The 15,374-nt window shown below is 43.0% G+C and overlaps 2 protein-coding genes across 13 annotated transcripts in view; one reads left to right on the top strand and one right to left on the bottom strand.

The window, feature by feature from the left end:
* Positions 1-15,374, bottom strand: part of VEPH1 (ventricular zone expressed PH domain containing 1) — a 95,238-nt gene that overhangs the window by 65,670 nt on the left and 14,194 nt on the right. For all 12 annotated transcript variants that reach the window (XM_054074414.1, XM_054074417.1, XM_054074408.1 and 9 more), the window contains 2 exons: positions 13,653-13,868; positions 10,793-10,967 (listed from right to left, as the gene is read on the bottom strand). In XM_054074414.1, the coding sequence (XP_053930389.1) occupies positions 10,793-10,967; positions 13,653-13,868 (391 nt within the window). The remainder of the gene's footprint in view (positions 1-10,792; positions 10,968-13,652; positions 13,869-15,374) is intronic.
* PTX3 (pentraxin 3) lies at positions 45-5,663 on the top strand. Its single transcript, XM_009559727.2, has 3 exons — positions 45-439; positions 832-1,365; positions 4,398-5,663. The coding sequence occupies exons 1-3, from the start codon at positions 292-294 to the stop codon at positions 5,009-5,011; spliced, it is 1,296 nt and encodes a 431-aa protein (XP_009558022.2). The 5' UTR covers positions 45-291; the 3' UTR covers positions 5,012-5,663.

The following is a 15,374-nucleotide window of genomic DNA, read 5'->3' as shown; positions in this document are numbered from 1 at the left end:
GCAGCTTTCCCCGTTTCTTCCCCTCTGCTAGTCAGTACATCTCCTCCCAGTGCAAACCTGGAAGGCTGGAACGGAGCAAGCTGCACGCCCCCTTCTCCCCTCGGCCAAAACCAACAGTCAGAAGCGCTCTTATTACAACGCTGGCACTAGCATTGCTCATTCATTCAGGCTGAGGCGCTCGGAGCATTTATTAGGGGCTCTCTGCAACTCACTCTCAGTCTTGTCTCTGCTGAAGTCTAAGACAGACTTTAGCACCAGACAGCTCAGCTATCCTCAACTAGCAGCCAGAGAATGCTGCCCCAAGAAATACTTTCTGTGCTTACACTGTTCTGTGTTTTCAGGGCTTCTATTTCTGTTCTGGATGAAGATGATGACTACGATCTCATGTATGTGAATCTGGATAACGAAATTGAAGGTCCAGTTCTTGGTACTGAGGACTGTAAGTAGATTTCAACTAAATTCGTGCTAAGCGCAGATTTGTATTCTTTGTCTTGTAACAGTTATAATTACAAACGAATTTTTTTCCAGAGGAAGAAGCATGTGCTTGTACCAGTAGATTATTACAGAAAGCAAACACTAAAGCATTTAGATGGCATGTCTTGGAAGTGGCTTTGTAGACTTTATACTTAAGTTTTCCTACAAAAGACAACCAACGATACTCAGTATTAGAATTGCTACAATACGAACTGCTTTACTTCTGTTTTGATATAGAGGGAAGCACTGACAGTTTGGAGTGTGTAAGCCTTGCACAGAGCCAGATTTTGTCAAATACTCCTTGTGTTTAAAGATGTAAGTACAAAGGAATAACAACATCTGTATCTTCCATTCCAGCTGTTTCGTGTGACTGCCAGCGAGAGCACACCGAGTGGGACAAGCTCTTCATCATGCTTGAGAACTCGCAGATGAAAGAGAACATGATGTTGCAGACGATGGATGAGATCCTGAAGGTGGACCTGCAGACCCTGAATGCAGAGCTGAGCGAGCTCACTGCCAGCCTTGCTGGCACCTTTGCCGCCGCGATCGAGAAAGTCACTTCCCACATTGTGTCACAGCTAGAGCAAGTGCTTGTGAGGAACAGCGACCAGGCTGAAGAAGCCAAGAGGCTTCATGAGTCCGAGCAAGGCAAGGTTCTCGAGCACATTCTGCTGCTGAGCCACAACATGTCTGGCAGGCTCAGTCAGCTGGAGAGCACTTGCTGGAGGAGGTCTAAAGCAGAGGCTCAGGAGACCACTCTTCAGCAGGATAAATCCATTCCCACCAGAGGATACAATCTCATTTTGAACTCTCTGTTGAAAGAGCTGCAGCAAACCAGAGCGGAACTGAAGGCATCGCAGAAATGGGCAGCTCAGCACTTACTGCCAGCAGGTAAGTCCGCGTACGCTATGCTTTACCAGAGAGCTCTCTTTGGTGGGCCTGTCCAAACTGACATCCTATAAACATTCCTCTTAAGTGCAATGCTCCGCATACGACTCCAAAGCAATCTTAGAAACAGCACAGCACCTTTAAGTGGTCTGTACACACAGGGAGGAAACCATTCACTGTTCCTGAAAAAGAGGTGCTGAGCTTTTCAACTGTGGGATCAAAAAAGGGTTTAATCAAAGTCCTTACACAGGGTAAAGCAGCTACTCAGCTAGGATCCCACCTCCTGCAAGCTCTCCCAGATCAAAAAGGTTGCCAGGGAGAAGCAATCATATTTTAAACATACAAATCATGTTCTCTCACCTTTTACCTTCCCAGCCGGTAACTCCTACACATACACACTAGTCACTAAGTGGTTCTGTTTTCTTCATGCTTCTATCAGCTCCTCCCTCTGCCTAAACTAAGTATTGACTCCTCACCAATTCCAACTGCCCAAAAGCAGAGCTACATCCAAGGACATGCTGGTGATGTCAACCAGCTAAGCACGCCTCTCGCAACAGGGAGGACACATTCACTGTGTGCAACTGTCAGGACAGAATATTTCCTCAAGCACAGAAAAAGTAATAACGCTGTGATATTGTTGTGGGGGTTTTTTCCTTCCAAAATGTTTGCATTAGTCAGCAAGTATAAGATGAGCTCATATTTCAAATTTCACATCAGTTTTTCTGTGCATTGTACTATGACACTCAAAACCCAACTACAGCAACATGGGTATGGCAGAGCAGACCACAATCTATCTAAAGTGTGGGTGCGAAATTGCTACCTGTACAAAATAACGAGATTGAATAGTAACTAGATTGAATATAACTCTGTCTACCATGTAGCTATCACTGCATGTCATCTAAATTTTAACGATTTAATGACAGTATTTTCCACAAATGTGTTACTGTAGTTTAAAAACCTCCCAGAAATCTGCACTCAGAGTCCCACTGGTGTGTGTGAAGAGAAAGTTTGGGGTGCAGTTACATCAGTCTGGCTTTTAGCAGCACCACCAGTGCAAGCTCCTACCCAGGTGAGCAAGGAGGAGCACTGCTTAGCACTGATAAAGCAAAGCAACAGCTCAAACAAGCCCACTACAATGCAAACACAACATAATATCAAAGCATTTCACAATCTAACATTAATCTACCCTTTCACGTGGGGCGTGGATTCAGCTTTATAAGTAAATTGATTTTACTACTTTATTTACCATGACACTTCAGTAATCTTCATGTACTGGGAGCAGATCTTACAGCATATTCTTTTTTTCCCTTCAAACACACAAATCTAGCCTTCCAGAAAGCATGATCTCATTCTTTATCTCTCCTGTAACACAGCCAGCCTCACAGTCAGTTACTCTGCACTGGGTGAGAGTGAAAAACTTCACCAGCATTAAGGATCTCAGTCTCATCGGTGGAAATCCAGATTATTTCCACCAGTACCTACACAGTTTTCTATAAAATGATGTTATTTTTTAATTTAAAAGATACATTTTAAGTACTTCCAAAGTCAACCTCAGGAAATTTTTTTCCAAGGCAATTTTTAGCAACTGACTTTAATTTCTCACATCTTGAATCGCTGCCAGCCATAGTCTTGAGGGATTTCCTAATCACACTTTTTGTTCTTCAGTTAGGCTGGTTTTAATTTTGTTTAGGTCTTGATAATAAAGACTGAAAGCTCGCTAATTAAAAGTTTTTTCACAATAGTGTTCTTAAGTAGCATTTTAAGGAGTATCCCAACAGTTGCTGCTTGCCCTTGCCCCTCCTCAAAAGGGCCAATGAAGAAATGTAAAATCTGCTCAAAGCTGAAAGGAAGCAGCCTATGAAATAACACAGAAGCACAACCCTGGAGGACACAAAGAGTCCTTCATTCACTGAAGCAGAAGTTTCCACACACATTTTAGATCCTCTAGCTTGTTTAAACAGGAAATGAACCAGCTTAATTGTAGAAGGGGCTGCTTTTTCCCCCATGCTGCTTAGAATATTAAATTATATATGACCAGGGAACAGTGCGTAGAATGCCAAAAATAGCTTCAGTTTAGTGGTCATCAGTTCCTTTTCTAAGTTTCATAATTTTCTGTTAGTGATTTTAACTAAGTTGTTCTCTATTATCAACATATTGATTAACTGGAAACAAGAAACGACCTGTTTTCAAATACCAGTCGCCTTATACATTTACGATGCTTAACCAGAGCACAGGGAAGTTAGAGGCCAATAGCCCTAAAGTCAGGGTTGGAATAAGGGAGTCATTATAATAAACACAAACAAACATCTCAGCACGCCAATGTTCTCGTGCCTGCTTTCCAGTAGCCCCCGTCCCTTCTCCTCTGCCACCAGTCAGCCACGGGACAACCGCAGGATTCCACACAACCGCTTGTGACACGGCTGCACAGCAGCTCCGTCTCCGCAGCAGCAGTCCTACGCTTCTATCTCAGGAACGACACAGTGTCTAAACCTGCTGGGTGATAGACCACTGAACCCATTCCCACACCATAACGTTGCTGTTCTCATTGCTCCATACTGAAAAAGAACACCGAGGCTAAAACAAGATCTAAATGAAACAGAGAGGGCTACCCAACATAACTACCAAATGTAAAGCACTAATTTCTCTAGGTGACCCAGCAAAAAAGCAGTTCTCCTAGGAGGCACGTCAGAGCAGAAGACATCTGCACACAGACCCTGAGGGAAGCCCAGCTTCCTAAGGCAGGCAGGCAGCATTGCATCTAAATGTCATTTTGCATGGCTCAGGACTACATAATAATCTACTTTTACAGTGAGGAAGAGCTGAACCTTGTTCCTGCAGCCTGATTAGCCCCTAGACTGATTGCCATAGCATTCAGCAAATTCATCCATGTGATCTGACAGCTTCTTCAAAGCATCCTGCATTCCACTGGATGAGCTGAGCTCTCAGATCCCTTTGAGAAGCCCAGAAGTGAACATATGTCAAGGGTACAAGTAGTCTAGTTTTTATTTACCTAACAATCTCTCTAACTTTTTCAGGGTGTGAAACGGCAATTTTATTCCCCATGCGTTCAAAAAAGATATTTGGGAGTGTTCATCCAGCTGCTGGAATGACCCTTCACTCCTTTACTGCCTGTATCTGGATCAAGGTGACTGAGGCTTTGGACAAAACTATTATCTTCTCCTACGGAACAAAGTTCAATCCATATGAAATCCAGCTTTATCTCAGCCAGGAGTCTGCAGTGCTTGTTGTTGGTGGTGATCAGCACAAGTTAGCTGTCAAAAATGTGGTAGTTCCTGGGAAGTGGATCCATCTCTGTGGTACCTGGAGCTCGGAGAACGGATCTGCATCTCTGTGGGTGAAGGGAGAGCTTGCAGCCGCTGCCTCAGATATTGCCAATGCTCATTTCATTCCAGATGGAGGGATTTTGCAGATTGGTCAAGAAAAGAATGGCTGCTGCATTGGAGGTGGATTTGATGAAGCTCTAGCCTTCTCCGGAAAATTAACTGGCTTTAATATGTGGGACAGAGTGCTCAGTGCCGATGAGATAGCAGCCCAGAGTGGAGAAGATGCGTGCAGTATCAGGGGCAACATCGTTGGGTGGGGAGTCACAGAAGTTTTACCATACGGAGGAGCCCAGTACGTTTCTTAAATTCCGGCAAGGCAGTTTCTGAAGCAGAGAACGTATTTCATGAAGAGCTGAATGCCAACACAAACAAGGAAACAGAGTCGTAGGAGCCCACGTCTCTCGAATTCCCAAGGAAGATTAGCAACACAAGTTTACAAAATGAGGTACTGTGGAGACGGGATTTGATCTCTGCCTGCTGTTTTGGCAAAACACTGAAAACCACACACATCAAGGTGTGACATTGGAAAAACTGTTCCTGAGAGGTCAAATGGCCGCTGTCTCTATAGCACAGTGTTTTCTGATATATAAAAGTACCACTGTGGATGTTTCAGGGCTCTTAGCATCCCTGCTGAAGCAGATATATTGGGTACCTGGTTGAACAGTCTCTGCATTACAGATATACAGCTGCACATCTTCCCAGCTCCTCCAGTCATTGTTTTTTACAGTGCTAATGTGAATTGTGCAGAGGAACCATATAAGCCAAGAAAAGCGGTGTTTATTAATCGTTTTTAGTAATTTGTAGATTATAACAAAAGTAGCTCCTTCTTTAAAGCATTATTTATGCCACGGATTGACCTAACATATAAAAGTAATATTCCCCATCATAACCTGATATTATATGTTGAGAAAGTGCATTTGTATTATATTGTAAATTTACTTGCTAATAATTTTATTGAAATTATTTTTGTAAAGTTGTTCTGTAAATAAAGATACTTTACTAAACTATAACTTTCCATGCTTCTCATGAACTGAAACTCTGAAATTACATTACCAGCTGGGATTTTTTCCATGTTTTGAACCACATAGTTTTAGCTGCCAATAGCAAACCAGTATGAATATCAGCATCTCATACAGAGACCATCAGAACATTGAAATCCAAGTGTCAGCCAGAAACAACTTTAAAGGCCTGTCATGATAACAATCCCTCCAGCGAACAGTGCGATGCACAAGGATCTGCCACTCTGAAAGTTCTTTCACGTGGACAGGGTTCCTTGTGCAAAAGGGATGCTTTGACGCACTGAGACACATGCGCTGAGGCTGTGCTAGCGGCACTTGGAGGCTGGAGGAAGGATTTGGTTTGGTACACTCCCCCCAGATCAATTGGTACCTCATGTATAATGCTGGCCATCCAAGAAGGACATAGTCAGCTTTAAGAGACATTTAGATATCCAGAGTTGTTTGATGCTAACAAGAGGTTTATACAAGGCAGAACTGATGGCAGAGACTTTCTTCTCTCACAATCGCCAGCTTATCAAAATCCAGTAAAACACAAGGCTGGATATGGTGGATAAGAAGCAGAGAGACTCAAGACACCAGCGGTGATTTGCATGTAGAAGTAGACAATGATGAATAGGTATTCTCTGGATACATAACATTTATGACAAGAACACATACGCTACCTATTGAAGCCTCTGAACAAGTTATCACGGTGGATGTCTTATCCAAAGAAATTCTTATTTCCACTGGAAGCAGCCCACCCTTTTGCTTTCTTCTTTTTCTCATTCTCTACAGATGTCCCAAGAATGCACTTCAAAAAATTTCTTGACTTGTTGCTCTGAAGCCCATCCCTGAATATGACATCTACCAGATCCTTCCTCCCGTGATACAAAAGTAGTAAGAAAAAGCTATGACAATTTCCACTTTCCAATGCCATTCAAGGGGGTTGTGCTTCAGAGCTAAAGTCATTATAATCCGCTCCAAAGTTCTGGCAACACTGTTTATTTAAGGCAAAAATAACTGCTCTGAGAGCTGGGATTTCTCCTATAACCCTGAAATAAAAATACTTAAATAATAAATGTTTAGTAGCACACACGACAGAAATCCCTTACTAAATAATATCTGCAAGTAACCTCAACTATAGAAAAATGAAAAATTACTCTGTTCTGCTGTCAATCAGAAAACAGATCTTCAGAGCTAAGAAAAACACTCGAGGTCCCAACATTGTGCAAGGGCAAAACCGCTCTCAAATCATCTTTCCATACAGTGCCCTCCATTAAACAAAAACAAATGTCCATGAAATGTAGCCCAAAAAGCAAAATCCTCAAAAAGATTACCAGAAGTCCCTCCTGGCTGCTTTTCTTACTGTACTTCATACCTGAAATGCTTTGTCTTGGAAGTAGCCTTTTCCTACCTCTGTTCTGGTTTGGCAGATGACCAAATGCAAAGCCAATCCTTTCATTCTCACTGACTCAGCTGGAAAACTCTCCTTTTTCCAACTGCTTTGCTCTTCCCTTATCACATCCGTGGGCCAGCAAGCTTTCCCACAGTCGAGTCTCCTCCTGTCCAGTACCACAAGTCACCTCCACCAGTTCACCTCTCTCTTTCATTCCGAGCTTAACTGTATTTTTATTTGCCAACAGTTACTTTGCCTGTTTGGAAAACACCGAGTAAATTGTATTTTGAAGGGAGTTTCGGCTCCAAATATGGAAACGGCACTGCCGCTCTGCTCCCACACTGTAAATGCAGAAATGAAGGAAGAAGCCCAAGCCATGCATGCCTAGAGCACATTGCCGAGCCCAGTTCTGCTCTCTAACAAGGCTCTGCTGAACGCAACATCCACATCCCTTGCCTAAGCTCCTCTGGAAGGTGGTGCAGCCAATGGAATTCTCAGATTACAGCAATGACTGCAGGGTAGTTTTGCTGCTGTTGGGAATAAATCTGCCTGATCCCTTATGCTGATGGAAGGTGTCAGCACGGGGCCCATCAGCATCGCGGGCACGGTACAGACATTTGCGTGTTTAGAAGCTGAGTTCACACTAGCTGGAACAGAGTCTTTAAACACTCTTTCTAAAGAGCTCTTTTTTAGCTAATAAGATAAGCAGCTTATTATGCAGCCAAACAGTTGCCCCAAGTAATCAAAAAAAATCCAGTTAGCTCCCAAGCACGCATAGGCAAGGGGCCAAAGTCTACTATCAGTCTCACTGGTGCCATTAGGCTGAGTCCTGTCTGTGCAGCACCAGAACAAGGCCCTTTGTCTCTGTGCTGTTTTGCAAATCCATCCTTTGCAACTTATCCTCTTGCTTCCCTTCTCCCTTCAGCAAACATCCTTTAAACGGGGTTCTTAGTCTGTTGCAAACCAACTTTTTCACACCTGAAATACAAATCATGTACAGCGCAATTAAGGCAATATGCAAAGCAGAGCACTTTGCTTATTCAGAGTGCCCTCTTCCAGTCTGGAATTTCCAAATTTGATGTCCACAGCAACATCTGCTGGTAGAATAACATAAATACACAAAACCGAGCAGGAACAGTCGGGATGAAATCTTCAGTGGTGGATGTTAATCATTGTTCCTAAACCTATGACTATACCATCAAACCTGTTTCACTTTGTATCTTTTTATCAGAAGTACTGCATTACATTGTGTGGTAGCACACAATGTTAACTCATAAATACTATGTCTTTTAAGACTACTCAAGTCTTAAAAGAATTATCCACATGGCTTTAAGTTATTAACAATAGTCCGTTCTTGGTCTCTACTCAATTAGTATTATCAGACAGCTCATACTTATTTATCATTTAATCATATTTATCATGTTTGTCCTTAAACAAAGCAGACAAATATGCAAACTCTCACCATAATGTCTTAACAACAAAATTACTTTTTAGCTTCACAGAATCACAGAATCACAAGGTTGGAAAGGACCCATTGGATCATCGAGTCCAACCATTCCTAACACTCCCTAAACCATGTCCCTAAGTACTTCATCCACCCGTTCCTTAAACACCTCCAGGGAAGGCGACTCGACCCCCTCCCTGGGCAGCTGTTCCAGTGCCCAATGACTCTTACTGTGAAGAATTTTTTTTCTGATATCCAACCTGAACCTCCCCTGACGGAGCTTCAGGCCATTCCCTCTAGTCCTGTCCCCTGTCACTCGGGAGAAGAGGCCAGCTCCCTCCTCTCCACACCCTCCTTTCAGGTAGTTGTAGAGAGTAATAAGGTCTCCCCTCAGCCTCCTCTTCTCCAGGCTAAACAACCCCAGCTCTCTCTGCCGCTCCTCGTCAGACTTGTTCTCCAGCCCCCTCACCAGCTTTGTTGCTCTTCTCTGGACACGCTCCAGAGCCTCAACATCCTTCTTGTGGTGAGGGGCCCAGAACTGAACACAGTACTCGAGATGCGGTCTCACCAGTGCTGAGTACAGAGGGAGAATAACCTCCCTGGACCTGCTGGTGACCCCATTTCTGATACAAGCCAAGATGCCGTTGGCCTTCTTGGCCACCTGGGCACACTGCTGGCTCATGTTCAGTCGGCTGTCAACCAGCACCCCCAGGTCCTTCTCTTCTGTGCAGCTCTCCAGCCATTCTTCCCCCAGTCTGTAGCGCTGCATAGGGTTGTTGTGCCCCAAGTGCAGGAAGCTTATCTTATTAGATAAGTGCAGGAAAGCTTCGCTGAGCTTCCATAAAATGCCAAAAAATAACTGCACTCCATTTACACTTTTTAATAAATACAGAATGCACACATTTAATTTGTGGGCTCAGCACCCCCATAACAATGTTCCTGCAACAGTTATTGCTGTTACTCGCACTTGAAGAAAAGCAAACAGTGATTTTACTACTACAGTAGCGCTGTGTTGCAACAAATACTGTGAACTTTACTGCTTCAACTAAATTGAGCTGGCTTCCTTCTGCAGAGATATGACTATTTTTGGATTTTTAAGCCACAAAAGTAAAATGCAGAGTTAAGGAGCAACATGCTACGTAAAACTAATAATGCAGGCAAAATTAAAGAACCACTAGCGTACTGGGTCTGGCTGATCTGGAGTTCTCCCATAGCAGCCTCCCTAGCACTTCTTAGCTTTGTATTGGTAGCTAGAAAGGTGTCAATAAGACGCCTGTGTTTTGGCTACTGCTGAGAGGTGATCGCACAGCACCAAGGCTCTCTCTCCAATATTCCCTCCCTCACCAGTAAACGGGGACTGGGCAAGATCTTGGGAGGGGACAGAGCCAGGACATCTGACACAAACTGACCAAAGGGATATTCCATACCATATGATGTCTGCCTAGCAATAAAAGCTAGCAGGAAGAAGAAGGAAGATGGGGACATTTGCTATTACAGCAGTTGTCTTCCAGAGCAATTGCTACACATACTGAACCCCCACTCCTCCGGAAGCGTCCTGACATCGTCTGCTGCTGATGGTAGGTACAGAATAAATCTTTTGTTTTCCTTTGCTTCCACATGTCATCTTTGCTTTTGCTTTATTAAGCTGCTTTTATCTTGACCAACAAGGGTTATTTTCCATCTTACTTCCTCCTTGTCCTGTCCTGCTGAGGAACGGAGTGAAGGAGCAGCTTGGTGGGCTCCTGGCATCCAGCCAAGGTCAACTCACCACAACTACAAAGCTTTTATATCTTACATCTGACTATTTCGCCACAGAATAGGATTCATTTCATTCCCATTTATATTTTGGAGAATTGCCAGTTACACTAATAGAAAGGATAATAGCCCAGTAACTAGTGTCTCATATCATCGTTTATAATGTGAAGTCCATTAGTATGGTATCCTAACAAGTATTGATGTACTTCCTGCCCCATGGGTCATCCAATCTATAATGAAATTTGCATAGTCAACAAGGTTCAGTGAATTCACTTATTCTTGAAAGGTCTTATTCAATATAGTCTGTTATTAGATTGTGTGTAACATTTTATCACGTGTTTATAGATATGCACATGTGTATGCCTTATACACAGATGCCTCATATCTGTTTTTACATACAACGTGTTTGTTTGTAGATATCCCTAATACAGCCTAACCCACCAAAAAGTGGGCACACTGCAGGGTGAAATCTAAAATCTCAGTGTGTTCCTACCTTGAAGGATACTTTTGACAATCGTGTCTGTGTGATCAGCCAGCAGATCCGCTTTAGCGATTGCAGCCAAGGATAGATAACTTGACATGTTTCTGCACAGCTCCTTATTGCCCCTCTGAAGAAATTTCACTGCCACTGGGACAGCTAAGGCCATAACTGGAGGTCGATTGTAATTCTGCAAAAACATGAAAAACCACTGAAAAATAAGCAGCTGAAACGAATGATTAAATTGAAGTCTCATGCTGATCACAGTAAAAAACCAAAAACCAAAACAACAGAAGGACAAAAGCAAAACACATGTCAAGAAAGGTTATGTAACATCACTTAAGGCAGACTTCAAAGAAAGAGCAAATATGGAAACTAAGAAGTTCTGCACCAGGTGATGCTGATAGCACACTTATTTTAGTCTTCTGCAAGAGGAGAAAACAAATATTGAGTGCATCAGTTAATTCTTAATCGCTGTAACACTTCTAACAAGACATTTCATGTTTGGTGCTCTTGGAGAAGACACTAGAATCTGTATTCATCATCCACCCAGAGTAGGTAATTTTCATCCTAAGAGGTAGAAAACATCTCAGATTAGTCCTTCATGCTATTGACTAGTAAATATTGCTCCCTGCAGTTAAGAGTCATATTGCTGCTTGTCATTCCTGCATCACAGTGACCTGCCCCACTCCCATGCCGCAAGCAGAGCAGCCCAACATGCAAGTACGGAGTCAAGGCTCAAGCACGGGTAAATCTTCCCCAGCACAAGTCACAGCTTCCTTAATCTAAACTAAAGTGTGTTACTACTCTGAGTTTTGGCCTATATTTCTGCTGGCAGAGACCACATAAAGAAAGGACCGCTCTATTCCCAGAATAGGATCTCATGCTAAACCCCTAGGACTGATTCAAAGGCAAATGAGCCAAATGAGGAAAAGAGAACGCATGAGTAAGTGTACTGTGAGACTTTCTCACAGGGTAATCGTAATCGCTTTAGTATTGAACATCAGTTTTCCTCTAATAATAATTTTCTTAAGCTCTGGCCAATTTCTCTGAACACCAGGTCAGCAAGACAGCTGAGTTCTGGCCCCAAAACGGCACTAAGCTTCAGCAATCTAGGAGTACCTGCAAGCACACTCGTTTTGACTTTAAGGTCAGAAAAGGTTTCCTGCAACTATTTGTATACATGAAATTGCATGCAGACTATATGCATCTATTGCCCATTAAGCTCCCATACATAACTTCCCTTGAAACTCGTAGGATATATTTATCTGTAACTGAGGACCTGCATTCTCTCTAGAGCCTCCTTAATCAGTGTTTTTCTCTCATCTTCACTCAGTTTTGAACATCTCTTTGAAACTGGAGTACATCATTGTTTTTGAAAATAATCCTGCAATGTGATTATATTTAATTAGCAGCTGAAATCACAGGCAACCACTGGAATCCAGATGTTTCAGAAAGCAACAAAATAGTGCAAAGAGAGGCAGTCCAGACTTAACATGTGCTCATTCTCAAGCTGTGCTGAAAAAAATAAATTTAGAGCCAAGAAAAACTAAATCTGCTCTTCCAACACCCTGCTACGTCGTGTCCTAGGCCAGCTCTGTCTCCACCAGCAGAAACTGCCTTTGCCATTAGCCTCGTGGAGAACCAGACTGACCCTTGCTAAGGCTGCACTGTGCTACTCAACCAATGCAAATAGCTAAGTTTAAGCAGCTATGAGGCTTTTTCCTGGCAATAGACCTTCCAAACAGTGTAGTGCTGCAGCCGCTCCAGGACAGTCCCTTTCCATCAATCCCTAAGGAAGAAGGAGCTGCAGACACTCCTAGGTGTCAAGATAGCTCATTGTGGCAAATGCCATGTGACTAAAGATTACATCTTTAACAAGAAAAGCCCTTAAAATGAATAGAGCTTTATATAGCAGCATCTTTAAATTAACGTAATGCCTCATTTTATTTGGCTGAGAAGCACTACTGAGTAGGAGCCAAATTCTGCCTCCAAGTTATATTCTAGGACTCCATGCAGAAAGAATGGGAAGATAAGGTTTGGCCCTCTGACTAGGATTTAAAAGACCTAAGAAAATTCCAAAGAACGCTTTTTTTCCCCCCCTACAATAAACATAAAATAGTTAAGAAAAGGTTTTAATTTAGATGGAAGGAGAAAGGTTTCATTTGTTCCATTATAAATATCACATTTATGAAAATGTGAAGGTGACAATGAAAAACAGATTTCAATAATACGATACAGTGATGTTTGCAAACCTAGGAGACCTCCCTGCTGCTAATATCATCAGAAACACGCTGTGAGGTTCAATCCAGCTGTCAGATATTCATTACTACTTCAACTATCCCTCACGTATTGTATAAAAACTCATTTTATGCCTTCTCTCTGCAAAGGAGCTTACTGATAATAGCTCCGTTTCAGGGAGCAGTAAATGTACTTTTATAACTTTCTCATTACATTTCAATGAACTCATTTCTTGAAGTCATCTGCAACTCAGTGCAATCCCTAAACCACAGAGATATGAGCTAGCTTGGTTTAGGCACACAATTGCCAACAGCACAAACTGAAAGCTTAGACAAGCCATTGCATACACTAGTATTCGCATGAAATAATGGAGCATTAAGATAATGAAATCTGGCACTAAACAGTTAAGACACTTCTAGAGATGAGAAAGTTGCCAGAACTTTTGCTTCACTCCAACAGATGCCATATATACATGTAACAATATACATTAACAACTGGGGTCATGTTCTTGGTTTTGAAGAAATGTAACCACTCCCACGCACCCTCAGAAAACAAAGTGCAACAGCCTTTTAAAAGACAAAACTGAACAGCCAATAAATGCACCACGCTCCCTTCCTTTCGGGCTCAGTCTTACCTGTAAGATACAGCTCATGATATCGGATGCAATTTTTGCATGTGGTGTGTCCTCGTCTTTTCCAGAAGGCCTCAGGTTGTGCTCTAGGCATGACTCCCAGAGAGCCACAAGGGCTTTCCCATGCTTCTCTATGGATGCCGTCTCCCTGATGGCAGTGGTGATGCGGGTGATGCAGATTTCCACCACAGCCTGGTCATTGTCATTGGTCTGATAGTCCTAGTTCAAAAGAAAAGGCGTTTGCCAGTGAATGCCCATTCTTTTCAAGGTCTCCCCAAAATTACCCTGAAGACATGCAGTTTTTTTTAACTGCCCACTATCCATGTCCTCACTTCCACCTTTACAACAAACATTTAGCGTGACTAAGCAGAGAAATTAGTCATCCCATAGACAATTCACTGGTTTAGGTCATAGTTCTTGCCACTGGAAAGGTATGGGTTATGCTATCAAACAATTTTTGGTGGCCTGTCCCAAAGCATGGCCTTCTCGACCAGTGATTGCAGCTGCACAACTCAGAGCCACTCACACAGCCTCTTCTCCCATAACCTTCCTAAGATTGAAATTGGAACTGTTATATCCACAATATATTTAGCAGCATGCAAGGTCCCCAATATTTCACACCATGTTGAGTCCCTGATGTAAACAGTTAGTTTCAATTAGTGTCAACGTAACATGAATAAATGTGAATTAAACAGGGTTTATCACAAAATCCTGTAATCCCCCATAATTACTGACACAGGTGCCACAAGGACACGAAATGGCAGTGCTTTGCAATAACTAAAAGACTCAAAATACACAGTCACCGTCCCTTAGTATAACCTGTGCTGGTGCACCCTAAAAAGTAATGAAGGTGACAGGCTGACTGAAATATTAATCAAAACTCGTTGGTTTTGCCAGCTTAGCTCCGCACAAGCTCATAGAAGTACAGCTGCAGAGTCAGCCCTGGGGGCTCTGCAGTGTGGTACAAGGAATCACAGGCAGGAGCCACAACACCTGGACCTGTCACAAAGCAATTCTCTGCCCTTACTCGCAGTGAGCCTTCTACAAGCTGTGTTTGGCATGACAGAAAAATCCACGCACTTGTTAAAAAAGGAAAACACACTTTTTCTTTCAGGTTACCTATTGATAAGGAGGCGAAAAAGTTAGCAGTTGTTGGCTGGGGCAGCACAAGAGAAGAGAAGGCTGAGGGGAGACCTTATTGCTTTCTACAACTACCTAAAAGGAGGTTGCAGAGAGGTGGGTGTTGGTCTGTTCTCCCAAGTGACGACAGGACAAGAGGGAATGGCCTCAAGCTGTGTCAGGGGAAGTTTAGATTGGACATTAGGAAAAATTTCTTCACAGAAAGCGTTATCGAGCACTGGAACTGCCCAGGGAGGTGGTGGAGTCCCCATCCCTGGAGCAGTTTAAAAGGCAAGTAGATGAGGTGGTTGGGGACATGACTTAGTAATAGATGAGTACAGTTGGAGTTGATGATCTCAAAGGTATTTTCCAACCTAATAATTCTATGATTCTAAGAGCAAACCTCTGGTGTGTGGGGAGACAGAAAGCAGAGTGGTCATGTTCACAATGCTGTGAAAATCCTCACATTTGGGGAAAAGACATATGCATCCCTCTCTGTCCCATTCCGACTGCTGGGACAGAGCTGAAGCAGCTATCCCGTCTCCAGAGCTTTCTGGGAGGAATCACTGCTCAGCAGCTCAGAGGTAAGAGACGTCTCTGCAGGAT

Source organism: Cuculus canorus, chromosome 9 (genome assembly GCF_017976375.1).
Source record: "Cuculus canorus isolate bCucCan1 chromosome 9, bCucCan1.pri, whole genome shotgun sequence".
Taxonomy (NCBI): domain Eukaryota; kingdom Metazoa; phylum Chordata; class Aves; order Cuculiformes; family Cuculidae; genus Cuculus; species Cuculus canorus.
This window is presented reverse-complemented; position numbering and strand designations above follow the sequence as displayed.

Coding starts and splice junctions, on each gene's coding strand:
- PTX3 (XM_009559727.2), top strand. CDS start 292: ATGCTGCCCCAAGAAATACTTTCTGTGCTTACACTGTTCTGTGTTTTC. Junction 440..831: donor AGTTCTTGGTACTGAGGACT/GTAAGTAGATTT, acceptor CTTCCATTCCAG/CTGTTTCGTGTGACTGCCAG. Junction 1,366..4,397: donor TCAGCACTTACTGCCAGCAG/GTAAGTCCGCGT, acceptor TAACTTTTTCAG/GGTGTGAAACGGCAATTTTA.